Source organism: Lasioglossum baleicum, chromosome 12 (assembly GCF_051020765.1).
Source record: "Lasioglossum baleicum chromosome 12, iyLasBale1, whole genome shotgun sequence".
In the NCBI taxonomy this organism is placed as follows: domain Eukaryota; kingdom Metazoa; phylum Arthropoda; class Insecta; order Hymenoptera; family Halictidae; genus Lasioglossum; species Lasioglossum baleicum.
In genome coordinates, this window is record NC_134940.1 from 2,788,815 (window position 1) to 2,808,130 (window position 19,316).

Genomic DNA, 19,316 nt, shown 5'->3' on the forward strand with positions numbered 1-19,316 from the left:
GCGTGTACTGGTAGTGCACTGGCCCAGGGTCGACGCCCGACACGGGCTCTACGATCGTTATGTCATTCATGCTCTTACGCACGCACGTAACCTCTCGCTACGCAAGCGTGTGAACGTGTGCATGCGTTCTAAGCGTAGAGAGACGTAGGAGTACTGTTACGCACCGAACACCGTCGCGGAATACGATGAATTTCGTACCCGGCGATTGTAGGTCGACCGATCGTTGCGATTCGCCATGCGAATTCCTCGTGGACACCTTCTCAGCGAATCGCTGCCGCGAAGTGCACTCGCTGGATAAATTGATACTCCGGTATTCGCTTAATCGAGGCGCACCGGGGGCAGCTAACTTGCTAACTCGACGATCAATGAGAGATTTCTTACAATAGTTTCTAAGAACTTAGCCCGAATAAAACAAGATCCGGAGGAGTTCCGCGTTGTGCACCATCGACGGATTGATCGGACTTAATAAATCTGCTATTTTTAGACCGCGGTCGATCACGTGTATTCTTAGGTGTGGAAGATTGATGCTTAGCTCTGCCAGCCGGAATGCAAAACTCGGTTCGATCGTCAAGGACTCCGCATCGAAAGCTATTAAAGTGACGAGGCAACTTGGCCTCGTGGAACAGCTCTCGGGAACCATCCACCGGCATTTTATGTCAGTTGACGAAAACTTGGAGCATCGTAGGGTTGGAGGACCTCTGCCCGAAAGACAGTTCCCTCGAAGTTTCAAGAATTGGAGCGCCGACATCAAGACCACGAATTTCAGCTCTCGGAGCTGAAGATTCGTTTGACATGGTCATCGACGCAGTCGAAAAGAGGGAGAAGGGGACGAGGAGATGGTAGCTAGAGTTCAAAGGCTCGTACAGATTCTCCTGGCGACAAACCAGGTGCAAGGAGTAACCCCGAAGGAAGAGAGGTCTCTTCCTTCTCCGAGACGTCACCCTCCCTGCGAGCGAGTTCAAGGACTCGACTGTGAAGAGAGGGAGAGAGAGAGAGGGGTGGAGGGGGACGAAGAGAAGAGGCAGAGGAGGCCGAGGAAGAAGCCAGACGAGGCAGGACGCGAGAATGTGCAAGGGTAGCAGAGAGCGTTACACCTAGGTAGGGCATTGCACCGGTGCGACGCTGCAGTCGAAGTCTTTGGCCGACGCTCGCGGTGCAACTGCAAAGAGTTGCATTCGCGTAGCCGCGTGCAGTGACCCGCCCTACCGTTAGGACGGCCCCGAGGATGCGTTCCCCTCTTCTACTTCTTCTCCTTCTCCTTCTTCTTCTTCTTCTTCTTCTTCTGTTCTTCCTCCTCGCGTTGTTCTTTTTTCATCACCATCTTCTTCATCGTGCCTGTCTTCTTTCATCGCTTTCTTCTCGAGGCCCTCCTCCGTTCGCAACGTGTCTCTCATCGTTCCTCCTCCTCCTCATCCTCCTCATCGTCCTCATGCCTCTTGCTTCTGCATCGTCTTCCATCGCGTGGTTCGCGTACATGCACGATTCCACGATGCACCTCGAACGTTCCTATGCACCGGGAAGCGAAATGTGCGTCCACCTAACGACCCTCCCCCCTTCCTTTCACGGGGGAGAACGACCATGGGTGTACCGGAGCATCTTCCTCTTCTCCTTCTTCTTCTTCTTCGTCTTCAGCTTGTTTCTCTCGTCCTGAGCCACCATTCCCCTGGCATAATGGCACAAACGAAATGCGATTGACCTCCGCTACGAGGCCAATGGTCTCTAGGTTAGATCCAAGTGGATCTCCGATTGAACACCCTTAACTATAAGCGCTATTGATCTCGTAATCCGCCTGTCTAGACTATTTATTTTCTAGCTATACGCTCAACCATAGTCCGTTTATTCTCCATACGTTCATAGAAATACGCTGCGTTCGTCTTCCGGATTTAGATACAAATACAATCAGCTTGTTCTGTACGTAATTTATCGAAACTAGATACTTCATTTCTAAATAGTCTTTCTCTCACGATGCATTGCCATTTTACCAGCAGCAACAGGTGACATTTTTCACTCTCGTTGATCGGAGAGCACGGCGGAATTGTTCGATTGGGTAGGGTAGCTAGTTCCAACATATCTCAGAATCGATTCCGAAACGTGTTATCGAGACCTTGCACCAGAGAGCCGCACGAACCAGTACCAGTTGTAATAGGCCAGTGCCTTGAACCAGAAAAATCGCGTCTCAGCTGCCGGACACGGCACCCGGAGGCCGATAACGAATTAGCCTGACGGTTCTCACGCGTTATTTGACAACTAACGGTTGATCGGTTCCTGTACAGGCTTCTCGATAAGCCTGTCCCCGCGGTTTTCGAAACGGGAGTATTATAGGTAGGTGCTCGAGGGAGTCTTGCACGGGTTGACAACCCCGCGGATACTTTATCGGGACGCCGCGCCGCGACGGTGAATCGCGTCCCGGGGAAACGCAGATAGATAAACCGTGCGCATAGAAATGACGGTTTCGCACGCGTCCCGATGCGTCGCGTTCGATGGAAACGCAGGATCGTGAGTCATGCCTTCCTGTTGCTCGTGCCGGGAAACGCGGACTTGTCCCCTGTTCAACGAACTAGGCGTTGCGACCATCGAGCACTTATATTGCTTGACAGATGTTACGCTTCTTTATCGAACGGTCAGAATTTTTATGGTGGGCACTACTTGCATCCCTGGCAATTAAAGGATGTTCTCCACGCTAGAAAAAATTAGTAAGTACCATGTTTTAGTTCGTAATATAGCTCCTTAAAAGCTGACCAAAATATTTTCTAAATTATAATTATTATTCTTATATTTTCGAATTTTAAAAATACCAAGTAGGCCCTTTAATAACAAAAAATCGTCTCTGCATCGAGATTTGAATAAGTGTGCGGTGACTTAATGGACGGGAGTGTACGTGTAGAATAAATTCGAGCAAAGAGTACTACTGAAAAGACTACAGCAGTAAAGGACATCATTGTCACCCCCCACACAGGCGAGCCAATTATCCAGAATCAACGGATCTTGGCGGATCCCAGGATCTCTTTGTTCGGGTTCGGGGTCCGTAACCAACCCCGATCGGCCTTGAATTTTCATTTTCTATTTTTATCGACCTCGAACACCATTAGGCGAATAGGATAGAGAAAAGAGGAATAGGCTCGGGCCACCCCCTCGACATTAACGATCCGTTGAACAATTGAATTGTGGAGGTTGTAACAATTCGAGCCCGGTTCTCGTTAGCCGGTGGAGTCGCGATTTTTCAGCACCCTCGCGCAACCCTCGCGACATCGCAGGTGCAGATGGAAGGCAGGTTTGCGGGAGGGGGCGGCAAGAGGGAGGTCAGTGACCGTTTTCCATGCTGGTAGGGGTCGGCGCACTCCCAAGATCGGCGCGTGTGCACGTGCGTGCATGTCGGTGCAAGACGCGCGCCGGTGCAGTCGCTACACTCCCACGTCGCTATGCAGTCCCGTAACATTCGCGGAAGCCGTTTCTCCCCTCTTCCCCTTCGCCTATATACCTCTCTCTCTCTCTATCTATCTCTCCCACTCTTTTCTTTCTTGCTCTTTCTCGCGTTCGGTTTAGCGCGCGCTTTATTTCCACCCCTCCATGGGCCACGTACACTCTCGGAAGGTTCTACTCCTTCCCCCATTTCGTGGCATAGAGCCGCCTTGTGCATGGACCGATTTCGACTTGGCAACCATACGCGGTGCACCCGTGACCGACCTTACCCTCCTCGATTCTCGAACGCCTCGGAGCGTCTCCCAGGCCCCGGAGTCCGGGGACACGTTCTCCAATATTGTGTTGCAATCTTCGACATTTTTGGGGACCAGCAATGTCCCTCAAGCAAATTGTACTGGGAGGAAGATAGTTGATAGGTTCGTTTCAGGGAAGCCGAGCTGAAAATGTCAGTACTTTTTAATAAATTTGCGCGTGGAACCATGTACAGCAGAAAAATGTTTCTAGAAACTGCCATTGGGTTTACTTTTTCGTCGGGAAGGTGAAGTTTCAGGGGGGAAGATAACGCAGCGAACGAAGTGCATTAGCCTTATCTATTTCGACTTGGTCACCGTACCGCGGCGCACCCGTGACCGACCTTACCCTACTCACCGGTCGTGCACCTCCAGCTGTCCTCCTCGCTGGCTTCCAAGGACCTAACTATAGTCCCCTAAAAGCTGATCTCGCCCGGTTGGCTCACCCTTCCTTCTTCGCTCGGGGTAGCTTTCACGTACCCTGGTACCGCTTTTTCAGAGACCGTCTTGCAAACCTGGGGGTTTCATGGGGGGAGGATCCCGCTTCAATTCAGTTCTCGATAAGAACAAGAGGGGCTGCACGAGAGGGACATTATGCAGCTCGTGCATAACGCGTGAGATGCAGTTTTCGGACGCACAAGTTTCTCGCTCGGGGGGCCTGCTTTTTGGGGAGAGGGTTTCGCCAACTGGGAACGTGCTGTTCGCTGCTGTAGAACGTGTCAACTCGATTTTATTTATTTACAACGAATATGCGTATTCGGGCTCTTTCAGAGCCGGCTGACAAAAATACTTTCATTTCGATGTGGTGCACGAAACGTGTAATTTCTGTATTGCGATATTTATCACTAGACTGCGGATTTTATGCATTTATGACAGTGGGCATATTAAAAAGGTTTAAAGACATCAGCGTATTGGTTTCAGTTTAATTAGATAATTAATCGAAGAAAGAAATGTTTATATCGCTCTTGTGTCTTGCAGTTAATGCAAACAATTTTTATTTTGCATAAAGATCCGCTGTCTATTTATCACTCTGTGGATACAGTTATTGTACGATGCAATCTATATTTACGACTTCCTCATAAAAATGGCTATTATTATATTATTTTATATATAATTTTTAATGATCGTGTGAGTTTTAAAGGGAAATTACCATCATCTCATTAATTTTCTACAATTTTTAATGATCGTGTGAGCACCGCAGTCAAATTACCATCATTTTATATTTTCGAGAATTTATAGATCTGTGAAATAAAAACATACATCGAACATATAAACGGCGATGTAAATAAATAAATCCATCAGTTTGTAAATATTCTGGTTTTAAAAGCACTGGTAATATCTCGCATGAGCAAATTTGTTTGTCTGTCTCGATCGAAAACGATTGTTTCGGGACCGATTCGGTGTTTTCGGATTAGGCTCGAAATGGGAGCAGGGATAAGTAATTCGAACGGTGAGAACGACGATTCCGTGGATCGAAGATCGATCGACGGAGGCCGGTTATGCAAAGGCTTCGTTAATCGTTCGCGGACTCGTTCTCTGGGTCAACGCTCCGAGGACGGCGACTCGGTCGGCGTTCATTGTCTCCGGCTTCGGCTCAAGGACCGAGCCTCGTTCAGGGTTTCTCGCGGTTCTGGGATCGATGACCGTCAGAGGAGATCGTCTCTCTTCTTCCTCTCTTCTTCCTTCCCCTTTCCTCCTCTTCCCGTCCCTGTTCGTTGGCTCGGCAGGAGCAGCGCGCCGGGGATCGGATCAAACCAACGCGGAAATCGGCCTCCGCTGTCGGTACTCTTGAAACTGTATTCAATGAGGCATTTTTATGGTAAGCACCGCGAAAATATGCGGACACACGAGTGCACGGATCACTTGTCTGCGGAGGGTCGCGCCGCGCGCCGTGCCGCGGTGAGAACAGTCGGGCAATTAATAGATCTTTCGGTGAACGATCCATCTACTCGAACTTCGAACAGCTCTCTCAAATAATTAAAGCGAATTCTTAGATTTCAAGTAGCTGATATATTTCTTTCCGCACATATTAATGAAATACCACGCGGTATCGCGGTATCGCGGGATCGAATAATGAAACACGTATCTCGCGATTTTTCGAAATCGTAGCTGATTATCGCGATTAATTAAACGGTGCGTTACTTCTTCACTTATTAACGCAAACGTCTTCACTTCCAGAGAATTACGAAGGTAGTAATTATGAAGACATTAATTAAAACCCGACAGCAGGCGCAAATACAAATTGTTACGAACGGTAGATACTTCTATTGCTGCAAATGGAATTATCTTGAACAATTACAATAAAACATAGAAGGCTTGATCAACGAGCTAGAAAATTTTTCGTTCGATGCGAGTGCCCAGAAATCAGCTTACAAATCTGCAATTCTTCTAACGAACGAGTCTCTTCCGTTTCTCGTTTGTTTTTACAATGCAGGTGTATCGAATTGAATGAATTCGACGAATTAATGATTCAACGGAACTTGATTTATAATATATATTCACCGATTAAAAGATTACGTGATATTCACTTTCCTACGAATTCGGTAAATCAATCAACCGACCGATGCGTAAGATTGAAAGTTATGTTATCGAACCGGCTAAAATAATATGGTGGGACGAACCCGTTCTCCTTGGGGCTTAAATGAAATAGAATAGTTCTGGTATTGACAGAAAATTCTAATGAACAGGCGCGGGACTGTAATCGCCACGCATAACCATCAATCTTCGGACGGTCTTAAATCATTGAGCAATCGAGCGAGGGACGAATTGTAGACGCGGAAGTTCTGGGGCCGACCTTGTGTTTCGGCAACGACCGACCCTAAGGCCGTTTAGGCTGCGTGCTGAATCGTCCGATGATACGCTCGATTTCACGGGTCCCCCTCCTCATAGACCCACCGGACCGTGTGTTAGATCATTATGGAAATCATACCATTTTTTGTTCGATTAAAAAGGAGATTAATTGCCTCCAACCACTTGCCGCTTATTTTTCAATTATACGATCTGCTGGTCGAGGAACTTGACTGAAACATTGTTAATTGATAAAACCATGTAGAATCCGATCAGTTTATTTAAAGAAACGACGCATTATTATAAATTTTGTTGTCATCATCCTCGTCGCCTATTATCCTCATCGATCCTTTCATCCCGAACAGACTGAAACCGAAAGGGTTACCTTCATAGCCTGACCAAGGTACTGAGGGTCCTGCACCGCGCTCATTCTGAAGCCTAAACACAGTTAGGTGTTGATAGAGTGCGGCCACTTTGGGTACTAGCACAATACCCTCTCCCTGACCGTACCCGAAATCAATAAAAACAGTAGCCAGCCGGGTCCCTCGATTATCCACGCTGAATAATTCATAGTTGTGTCGCCCCCACTCGCCTCCCCCCCCCCATAGTCAAGTCTGACCGTAGAGTTTCGAGAAGGATCGAGGCGCGGCAGAATCGTAGAGGTTGGCTAGCGTGAAATGTCAAGCGTAGCTGGTGAGCAACGAATTTACGAGCGTCTCTTCCGTGACCGATTGACTTCTTAACCCTTTCCCGTCGACCGCCACGCCCACGAGGATTCCCGCAATGTAACGAGCCATTGTCTCCCAATTATGCCGAAGCCTCCGTTGTGGACCACGACTAGGCTCCCGTAGGATAATACCCTTGGACTCCCTACGCGTCCTACGGTATCTCCCAGACATCGATCGATTGCCGTTTTTCGTTGGCCACCCCTCCTCTCGCCGCCCGCGTTTGCTTGTTTGTTTTGGATCATCCTTCCGGTGAAGGCAAACAGACAACGGCTAATCACGTCGGTCGGTGACAAACAACGTCTTATAATCGCATTACCGCTCCACGATGTGCAGGTACCTGCAGAAGAGTTACCCGACAATCGCCTTTTCATAGTCATCGCCAAGGGACGAGCCAAGATTTTTCCACGGTGCTCGCAATTCTCCATGAACCCTTAAACGAACGTGCTGTTTCGGTGTGGACCGTGAAAATCGAGCGGCGAACCACACGAGGATTAACGCTGATATATGACCGATAATATTTCATCATGGTTAAGAAGAATTTTTCGGACTTTTCCGGGATGGAATTGGCTGGGTCACACACCCCTCGGAAGTCAAGATAAGGGAAATACTGTGCATAGCGGTCTCCGTAAATAAATTCCTCGGACTTGAATGTACGAGGTCTGTTCAAAAAATACGTGGACTGACGTCGTAAAACAAAATGTACTTTATTCAGTAGTTACATGTGTGGGTCCCCTTCAAAGTACTCTCCTTCCCGACGCACACACTTGTCCCTACGGTGTTTCCACTTGTTGAAACAGTCCTGGTACGCTTCTTTTGTAATATCCTTCAGCTCCTTCGTCACATTTGCCTTAATCTCGGGAATCGTCTAAAATCTTCTTTCTTTCAAGGGTATTTTGAGTTTGAGAACAAGAAAAAGTCGCAAGGAGAAAGGTCAGGTGAGTAGAGGGCGGGGAAGAACAGTGATCAAGTGTTTGGCCAAAAACTGACTAGTTCTGAGGGCTGAATGGCACAAATTTCGCAGCAACGCGGTGCATCTTCAATTTCTCGGTCAAAATCTCGTGACAAGATCCAACTGATATCCCACACTCTTCAGCAAGCTCCCTGATGATCAGACGTCGATTTGCCCGCACCAGGGTGTTGATTTTGTCAACGTTTGGGTCGTCAGTTGACGTGGAAACCAGCTGATATGTACGAACACATCGACTCCAAGCGCATTCCCCTGGAACCAACAGTCCACGTATTGTTTGAACAGACCTCGTAAACCGTTCTAACAAGAACGGTTTATATTTTGAGCACCAGATGTTTCACAAACGAAACCGAGGATTATACATACGATTAAATCATGAATCTGCAGTTGTTCGATACGTAATTATCCCGGATTAAACGGCTCCGAAACACGAGCGTTTGGATTTTCACTTTCCGTGGTCCGTTTTCGGTGAAATTCACGAAATCAGTATATCAGCGGGCCAGAAACCTGATCCTCGATTTCTCGTGATTCAACAAGTGGTGGGAGAGGGGAGGGTAGGGTACCGTCAGTCAGGCAAGCAGGCAAGCCGGCTTCTTGTTTCTCTTCGTTTTTCGCGATTAATCGACGGAGGAAAAAGCGGTTTACCGCGGACGTCCGTGAGAGAGGAGGTGGAATGAAGCATACTCGCTGTAATCGACTCGAAGTGGCGATGCGGAGCAGGCCAGTTCGGGGCCGCGGATAGTGGCACACGATCCTCTCCTCTCCTCTCCTCTCCTCTCTTGGTCTCCTTCTCTTTCGTCTTGCTCGCTGATCCCCTTTTCCGCCGACCGAGCAGGCCAACCTCTAATCTCTTTTTGCGTCGAGTGTCTCGATGGTATTCTGACAATAACGCTTTCGTTGGTACGCCCGCGAGATCCAACGACCGGCTGCACTTTAGCTTTCGGATGCACCCTGCACACGTGGGATCCTGCACTTTGATCCCGCAATCGAAAGTGCTGTGATCTTCGCGAAACGCACACGTTTTTCAACGGACTTCGCCGAACCGATCTTCTTATGGCAGCTAGACGCACGTTCCAGTTACCGTCTTGAGTGTCTTCACGTCCTAAATGTGCCTAGCTAAATTCTAGTCTAATTGGCAGCGTTGCTGAATGGAATTCTTGAATGTCTTTAGAACGAAAGTTTTTCTACCTCCCCTCTCCGGCATCGGCTAATTGTATAAATTATTGAACGCGGTGCCGAGGGTTCCAGCAACAATTAGTAGTGTGACGAAGCTTTCACGCGATGCAGTAACACAATTTTTAGACTGCGGATGTTCGTGATGTTTCCAATTTTTCTAGGCAAACTTTAAAACAGTAGAATCGCGTGAAATGTTAGTTTCAACGGTAGTCGTCTTTGTAGATCGTACCAAATTCTGTGGAATTTTATTTTCTAGCATTTTTGACAATTTTTTGAACCTACAAATACGTAAACACCCGCAGTCTTCGAAATCGCGAGGAAACATTGGAAATTCAAAAGATCGTCGAATGAATACCGCTGATCTGTACCGGGAAGTCGTTTCCACGGTACGGAAATAATCGTTACGGAAAGTTCGCTTGTTCCGCGAAATTTGGAGCAGCGACCGTGGCCGTTCCATTTCAGTTCGGTTCGGTTTCACGGTGCGCAGAGGCGTTCGCATGACTATGTATTATCAAATGAAACTGTAATGGAGAAACTAGTCGGGGAAATAGATGCGTGTGCGTGTGCACGCGTGGAACAAGGTGATCGAACGGCCTCCTTGCCTCGGTTTGCAGGTCGCGGCGCAAGTTGTCCATCGCGCATCGGCCGACCCGCAAACAGAGAGAGGCGCCACCAGAGAAATTACTTTTTCCATTTTTCTTTCGCCGCGGCCGATATCGCTCCAGCGATTTTCATTGCTGCTCCTCTTCGAGACTTATCGACGAAAACAGTTTCCTTCGAGGAAAATTCAATTTCCTCCGAGGTGCTATCCGAAGTTCGTCGACCTGGAAAACTCATTAATACTTGGCAAATAGAAGACATTTTCACTGTGTACTCAGGCATTAATTTTAATAAAGAAAAGACTACATTTTCTCATGATACTACGAGAATAAGTCACCGAGAGTTTCCAAGGTTGGGCTTTCCAGGGTGAATGTCGATGCAATCAAGGTGGCTGGCGCGCGGTGCGGTGGCTCGAAAGCGAGGCGGGAGCTCTCGATTTCGGAGCTGGCGATGATTTAATTCCGCTGGGACCGCGGACCGGGCTTGCCGAACCCGTTCGGTGCCGTTGACACAGATATCCCGGGCCAGTGTGGTTCTCGGGCGAGATATGATCGAGGACACGCGTCGCATGGAAAGAATTACGCCAACGGAGTACAGCGTGCATCTCAATGGGCGTGCAGCGGGTGCGAAGCACGTTGCAACAACGCAGCTGCTCCTCCGTGCCCACTGAAACCTTCCGCTTTCCCTCCCTCGCCCTCCTCGGATTTTTTCCCATTCTTCCTGTTCCCCTGCTTGATTTCCTCTTACGTGGCAAATTAGCTGCCTAGGCAGTGCCATGTCCTCAGGTTCGACTGTCCTTTTTTATCCGCTGCTTGGATTCTTTCAAAATAGTTAAAAAAAAATTACAAAGAACATTTGCCGCTACTTTAAACGTCACACTTGAATTTCCGTTCGGTCCGCGAGAGGGCTAATCCGCACGAGGTCCGTGACGATCACGCGTGTCCCGAGAATCGATCGCGGAAAATTGCTTGCCTAGCGATTAATCGGATTAAGCGATATGAAATCGGTGTCCGATCGTCGGACACACGGCCACACGGCTCGCCAACAGGCAAGTATATGGTTATACTTCCGCAGTAGGCGCTATGGGGCAGGCTATGGGCATAACGGTGCGCACGTCGCGTCACGCACATGCGTGCGTTGATGTCACTGAACTTGCAGCAGCTACAGCAGCTACAGCAGCAGCAACATCCGCGGTGGTAGCAGCAACGCAGCGGGTGCGCTCGCAAACCGCAAGAACATCGCCGCGCGCGCGGCACCGTTCTCTTTTCTGCACGCCTCGTGCACCTTCTTCAGATTACCACCATATTATCGCAATATGCAATCTTTCTTCATTCTTTCTCACGAAAGAACGGGCCGCGGGACAATGGGGGTCCGCTAGGGGCTCGCACGGACCATCCCCACCCCCACCTCGTGGTAATTAACGATCGCGACGCAACGTGTTAATCGGGCGTGAAATTCGTATTTGTTCAGCTTGGTTAAAATCTTCATGACGAGTCTGACTCGTGGAAATACGGCAAGCGGTTAAAATCGATACAAAATGTTCATACCGTTTTCTAACCGTTTAGAATTTCTACGATGATTTAACAAGTACAGCCAACTACCCTCGCAAAAGTAGCTAAACAGGATTACTTAGGTGGACTCGCAGCAATGAATCTTCGGTTCCAACTGTCTTAGAGCGATGCTCCGACAACAACAACCGTGTAATATAAAGATATTACTTAATAGCAGAGCTGAATAATTCTACACCATCCACCGCGCTCGCTACTACATTCTGATCGCCTAATAACTGAGAATCCACCAGGAAGTCATTGACGGTGGACTCTGTAACGACTAAACTTTACCAGACTCGCCCGTACTCTAATACCTGCGCGGGCTCGATGGTTGCGCGCCAATAATGACGTACGATACATATATAATAATCCTTGAAACTTGCTGCAGCATCGCCGGTTGTTGTAACCAAATCCTAAGGGCTCTCTAATTAGAAGATCATCCCTATGCGAAATCAAGTGTTCTCTCTGATTTTCTATAAAATGGTCTGCTCCGGAATTAGCCTGTGACGAATTTTATGAAAGAAAGAAACGATCTGAAATGATTCGTCTGGATTCTCACGAGTCCGTGAATCGATCGACGATGATCGACGCAAGGTCCGAGTGTGGAAATGATATCGTGCCCGCGAGAAAGAATACGTTCAAGGCAGGTTATCGGCGCGCGCGCGCGTTGCCCTGGCGAAGAGGTTCGATAAATTGTTGACGAGGTCAACGATATGACGGGACACGGACACACCGCACTGGTTACCAAGCTGTCGACGGTCTAGGAAGCTGCCGGCGAAGGTAAAACGCCAGGCCGGTCGGCGACCGGACGTTCAGTGCCAAGGACACAGCAAGGTAGACAATGAAGCCTCCATTGCCGCGTGAAAATAGCTTCTAATTATGCTCCACCTCGTTACATTTTTATCTTTGCCTGTACACGCGTCGCTGGCTGCGATGCCAGACGGAAAAAAGTCTAATTGTTCTTGGCTTTCTCGACGATGCGATCCCCGTACGCCGCGCCGCTCCTCGCGCATCCTCGCCAGCACAATTTCTCCACTCTTCTTTTCTAAACTGTTTCATTTCTGAAGATTTTCCATGTTGCGACACGAAGGAATTTCGATCACATTATAATTGCAGACTACGGATCATCGAGTTAACTGTTTTCTATTAGTAGAATATTTCTGCTGTTTACCCTCGAGGTTTACGTCACCGAGGACCTTCCAGTCTTTCCGACCATAAATATTTTTTGAAATATCACCAACCTTCTGACTAATTGATACGCGGATTCTTATTTCCAAACAGTCCGCTCTCGTCCTCGAAACATTGCTTATGCTTGACTCTGTTGTCGGCCAGTCAGCTAACCGAATAAATATGCCAAGTGTCATTTTACAGCGGCGTCGATTAACATAAATCAGCGTGCGCCGGGATTGGAAGATCTAAGTTGGCGTGACGAAAAATTCTGAAATGAACGGAAACGCGAGTTGACGATGATGAGTTCGTTAACAATGTATTATATCTCGCCGTGGGGTCGTCAACCAACACGAGATAGCAGTTCGTATAAATTTCTCAGCAGCCGTGCGATAGATCATGCCGATGCGGCAAACGCACTCGATCCAACGCAGGCAACGACGTCCTTATTCTTGAACCCGAGAGAGGCGGGAATTCCTCGAGGCGGCCGTGATTCAATCGATCGGGCGTCATCGAACTCTCCCGGAGTAATTCGCGACGATTCATTCAGCTTCTAACGAGGAAAAAATCGGCGATCTTCGCAGCGATTAATTGCGGCACTTCCCGCGAGTAATTGCTACAGATAGGCGCGAGTAATTAGCCCAGATAATTAGCTCGGAATTCTAAGCACAGAATCTTTTCTTGGAACAACATGGAGCGTTCATTAAGTTTTGGTGGATAAACTTGATTGGTCCGCGGTACAACAGAATTCGCATGTTTATCAAACAATTTGACTTTTCTTTTTAGATTCGAACTGAAACGAGTTCTTCGAATAGATCTGTAGGAAATCGATGAACAGGATTTTATTTTATGGACGTTGTGGATTTCAGTGGTTCGAAGTTCGAAGTCTGTCACAAATTTGTCGCTTTATACCCTAGTTTGACGCGAGCCGATTCGCGCTGAGTTTCCATTCTCTCTCCTCGGTCACGTTTTCCCCGATTACTCTTCGCCGGACTCCAATAATGCCGACACGTGCGATCGCTTTACACTACCCGATTAAAAATAGATGCCACGCGAGGGCCACAGTGTATTCGTTGCATATAAATGCGTATCGCTGCAGGTCGCTAGCCGATTTCAAGGAAACGAGTCCGTCTGACCTCCGTCGTCGTTGGCCATTATGTTCGAGGTCTGTCCAACTTTGCGGGCAACAGCTTGCAGATTCGCGCCAGTTCGATTCGTACGCCCAAACCTTTGGAATTTTATGTAATGGACTTCCTTTTGTTTACTCCGGCCGAATTGTGTTGTCGCTAATGCGCTCATAAAGTAGAAGACAATTTCTAGTTTCAAGCAATTTACCCACCTTTCTTTCATTGTATTCTTCACACGTGGTGAAGGAAGTACAATTTTTGTTTTATTAATCGATTAGAGACAACTATCGACATATCGCCGATTTCAACAGATCATATTGATTATTTTTCTCCGTAGAAAATTTTCTCGGTATTTTGAGAAATCCAGGTTTTGAGGTTGCGAGGCGACGAAGCTGTCCTTTGATTTCCTGAAAAATAATAATAATGATTATTATTATCATATTATTATTATATACGGACCGCGGTCCTTTTATACAAATGTATACAGTTTTTACAGTATAACTGATAAAAACAAAAAGAAGCCATGACAAAAAAAAGTCTTAACCTAAAATCTTAACCTAAGTCTTAACTAAAATTTACATAAAAATGGACCGCGCGAACCTAATTAATCTAGCTAGAGCACACTGTATTTATTGGTCCGTGTACGATTCATTGAGACACTATAAACTAATAAGTGGTCGTCCTCGAGGGTTTTGCGCGAGATAAATAGTTAATGCGTTATATGTATTCTGCTGTTCCTAATACATATCAGACCCCCTGTGGGAAGTTCCACTCGAGCCTTCAAATAAAACGAAAAGATGCTGGACTAAAAATGGAAACGAATTGGTCGGAGCAAGTGCCGGTTCGCATCGGTGCAGACTATCCCTGGAAAAAGCGATTTGTTGGTCGATTGTGCCACGATTTACGAGCCCGGTCTGTACCGAAAAAGTGGCCTGTTCTCGGTCCCCCCCCCCTACCCCCTTTCCTCGAAGAAAAATCGGTGATCGATTGGTCGATCGGCAAGAAGCCAGAGAGAAAGAGGGAGAAAGAGAGAGTCAGTGGACCGACCAGCAGCCAGCCAGCCAATCCAGTCTCGCCGGCGTATTCTAATTGAAAGCAGTCCGGCACGGTGGACGAGGACAAAGGAATAAACGAGCGAGGACAGAGTGAAAAAAGCAATCGGATGGCTGGACGAAGAAGGTCGACACGCCGGAGGCGAGGGACAGGGTCAGTGCTCGTAATAGCACTGCCATAAAATCATGAAAATAAATTATTGAATAGATGATGGTGGACGTTTAACTTTCCAGGCTGGTCTCTCATGACACCTCACCGTTGCAGAGACTCGACCGTTAAACCGCCTTAGGACTGTACCTTGTACACGCACACACAGCCGGAGAAAGTTTGCGTTTATGCGTTTATGAAGCTGCAATAAATGACTATGCCCTTTTCAGCCGAACAGAAACAGAAAAAAGCACGGAGACGTTTACGAGACCGAGGGCTACACGAGTGGCCTGCTCCCAAAGGGCTAAGGGTTGAAGGGGCTCGTGTTTGGATTTCCAGTTTATTGTGACCGACCCTTTCCTTAACCCATTCCACACAGACTCGAAAGGTTTTTCAGCGAAATATCGAGTTTCCGAACTTCTCCCGGTTAGAACACGGTGCTGACAATGGGAGACACTTCCGGTTCCTCCGGAAGATGCCTCGCTTCCTTTAAAACTTTAAACCACATGATCCTCGGGAAGAGGGAACTACCTTCTTAACCCTTTCGACGTGGAATGTGTGCAAACTCTACGTCGTCCTTAAAACAATAGAAATATTACTTTTAATGATGAAAAATGTTCCGGACGCTGAAAATGAAATTACTTTGGTTTCGAAACAATTTTAATTGCAAAATCAAGACGTTCCTTTCAACCCAGATCGGTTTTATTCTATGTAACCAGTTTTTAGTTAGAAATAACAGTTGAGCTTTTTACGATTTATCGTAATCGTTTATCGATTTATCGTTTTTTACTGACGCCACACACACACGCGCGCGCACAGAATCGCCATTCGAGTGCAAAGGGTCAATAAGCAGAAACAAACGCGATTCTTTCTGGCGGTTATAAAATTCCATGATCTATGAGACGGCGAATTATGAAAACCGTGCGTCGCCGCGACGCGTCGATATCCAATTTCAATAAAGAGCCGGAGGAGCGAAGGCCGGAGGAAGCGGAGATGATATACGGAGCGTTAATGAACACAGCCCAAGGCTCGACAGCTAACAAAATCCTAAGGCGTCGGCTTGGCCGAGTCAGGCGGTGGCAGTTAATCCGCGAGGGTTAGCACCTCGATGTCCTCGGCGTCACAGGAAAGGAAAGCTCTTGCCGCATGCTAAGTGTATTATAAAAGGCGTGGGTGGCTGTGATCCGAGACAGGTGGCTGCGATAGTGGTACTGCGTAGGAAGCCTAATAATGGGTCGTCGAAGGCAGCCGGCGATACAAAAGGTGCCACAAACGACGGAAGTTCGCGGAGCACAATTAGTTCGCTGGTTGTTAATTCGCGGCAATTGCTCAAGGACGTTAACGAGCGAAGCGAATAGTATACGCAAAATAAAACAATGTTAAAACGACACAAGAGCCAAATAAAAATTCTATTCTTCTAAACGAAACTAATGCATCGACGTCCTTAAATATTTCGAACATGTCCGCTTCTCTTTAAAATGTACGTTTTAAATGCGCAAAATCCGCAGTCTAATGATTATACGCGAACGAAACCGGCAGAAGAGAATCGAGATCCACAGTGTCTCGGTGCTCGATCGGCGGTAAATCGATCCCCGACCATAAAATTCCGCGATGCGGCGCGGCGGCCTAGTCACGAGAATGCCGACGAAAGCCGGCGAACACGATCGAAAATCTTGAGATAGTTTCGCGCGATCGTGAAACGAAACCAGCCCCGCCAGCAAGTTCATCGAACCGCCATCACGTTTTTTGCCCGCGAGCGAGCACGTGCCTATCGTCCTTCGAATCGGCGCGGCGGACTCTGCTTGGCGTGCAGTTTCGGTGCCCGCCGATTTTGTGTTACCGCACTCTCTGCCCGCGAAAGGGAAATCAACCGGAGCGCCTCGAATTGATTTATGTCATCGAGTTTCTGGCCAGCGTCGCACAAAACCGAGCCACGGTTTATCGCGAGACGAACATTCGCTTCGCGAATTACTCAATTGTTCTTAACCCTCGGTGCATCATAATAATATGCAACACTTGTGTGTGGTCATATTCGAAGCAACACTCATTTCTGCCAGACGTGCATAAATTGAAGAAAATTCAACTTTAATTCGTACAGAAATATTGTTAACACGTGTGCCACTTCGTAGAGTTCGATTGTATCATATATTTCCGAAAAAAGGGAATAAAACATAGAACACATAAATACATAGACACGGAGAGGACGGTGTGTCGAGTAATGTTTCCGCGGACAAAGGGCAGCTGCATAAAAATGCATCGGCGTAGTTCGAGAAAGCTCGTGAAATCGAGGACCGATTTTAGAAAAGGTAAAAAGGGACGAGCAAAAGAAGATCACGAGGGGAATCCAGGAGGCGACTACGACGACGACGACGACGACGAGTACGGGGGACAGAGAGGTGTCGGAGCTGCGTAGGATCGGTGTGGCTGGGACAAAGACAGAAGAGGCGTCGAGGCACAGAAGAGAGGCCGAGAGGAAGCCGGCAAGGTTAGAGGGAGACGAGGAGAGAGGCAGAAGGCGAAACGACAGCTACGGTCTCGCGGTTGGCTCGAGCGAGAGGGCGCATGGCCTTGGCCGCTGCTGCGGGGTAATTCAGTCAAGGTTTCGGCCGATGAACTTCCTCCGACGGGAGGAAGGAGAGTCGGCCGGTAGAGGTCCGTGCGTTTGGTGGGGATGGAGCTCGGCCAATCGGGCGGGCACGCGGCCCAGGCAGCGACTCGGCGATTGGCTGGGCCCGTGACGCCGGTGCCCGGGCCCGCAGCCGGTTGTCAGTGACCTCCAGCATTGAAAATACGATGAACTCTCTCGGGGGGCTCTGTGAGAGCACACCGGTGCACTGTGTGTCCTCTACTACATACTAGGTAGCCAGGGCGTAGACATTGTAGATGGTCGAGGCAGCCTGGCAAGCAGGCAGCCACATCAATCCCTCCCCTCCATCCGTCCTCGCTCCGAGTAAGGGCTGCACGGCCCCCAGGTAACCAACACTCGGCAGCGCCGAACTCCAGTCAGACCAACGCGAACCTCCCTCGAGCGAACACTTACTTTCACTCTCTCTTCTGCCTTCCATCCGCGCTCGAACGTATACGTTCGCTCGCCGGATCCGTTTTGTTCCTTCCTCTCGCGCGGTGCAACCCGGTGCGCTGTCTTCCTTGGTATAACACGGACGAGGTGTCCACCAGTTGCCACAGAACACACCTGCCCGCCGCCCTGGGTAGGACCTCTCCGTGGCTTATACCGAAACGTAAATACCCTTCCTTCTGTTTCTATCATGTGATATATATATATATATGTATAGACAGAGAGAGAGAGATAGAGTATATTCGTCATTGGTGCCTCGACCACGGAAGTTTTGTTTACAAAGACTGTCTGCGAGAACAGAAGTCTCCAGGGATTTCTCGTGCCACGAACAAGTGATATTTAGTGATTATAGTCAGTGATCTCACCGAGGAACACTGTGGACTAATGTCGGTGCTCAGCTTAGTGCAGTGCCGTGCCAAGTGGATGCTATATCGAAGATCGTAGAAGACCAAGGATTCACAAATTCGTCAGCCCACGTTCACAGACGTTCACGAAGATGATTCTAACGCCGGACAGCAGCGCGCAGGCTACTGTGGCGACGTCGCCAGCACCAGAATCGCCGATCTCCAGCATCTCGTCGCATGGCTCGCGATCGTCGAGCGTCTCGCGCATGTCTTGCGTCTCTCAGAGCATGTCTAGCGCCTATCACGTGGCCCAGTTGCCCCATCATATCAGCCCCAACATGCCCACCATGGACTCCACCGTTTCCTCGGCTAAACCCGAGCCTGAATTAAACATAGGTACGACTACTCGGTGCCGTTTCTCCTCTCGTTGTTTTTCTCTCTCGAACCGTTTCGCGCTGGTCAGAGCTCCCAGTCGAGTCGAGTCGAGTCGAGTCGAGTCGATATCGAGCTAGGAAAGAACTGAAAAAGTATCGTGCAGCCGTGACAGTCGAGTGAAAGCAGAAAGTTGTAACACGGCGCGATGCTGTAACACGCCGCCGAGAGAGGAGAAAGTGTTCTTCTTTCTCTCCCACCTTTCTCCCAGCCCGCGCGCTCTCCGCCACGTGCGGGAGAGCGGGGCACACGTCGCCCCGACGCGACGTCAGTGAACCGAGTGTAATGGACGTTTTTCTTTTTCTCTTGCATTGCAGAATTCGACGGGACCACGGTGTTGTGCCGCGTTTGCGGGGACAAGGCGTCCGGTTTTCACTATGGGGTACACTCGTGCGAGGGGTGCAAGGTGAGTCGATATTTTTTTTCGCAACGCGATACCCGAGACACGCGAC

General features: G+C 48.6%; 1 protein-coding gene across 4 annotated transcripts in view; it reads left to right on the forward strand.

The window, feature by feature from the left end:
• Window positions 1–19,316, forward strand: part of E75 (ecdysone-induced protein 75) — a 162,595-nt gene that overhangs the window by 126,683 nt on the left and 16,596 nt on the right. For 3 of the 4 annotated variants that reach the window (XM_076435855.1, XM_076435856.1, XM_076435857.1), the window contains exon 2: window positions 19,182–19,270. In XM_076435855.1, coding sequence (XP_076291970.1) covers window positions 19,182–19,270 — 89 coding nt within the window. Of the gene's footprint in view, window positions 18,829–19,181; window positions 19,271–19,316 lie in introns of all 4 variants that reach the window. The other variant, XM_076435854.1, reaches the window with a different exon arrangement.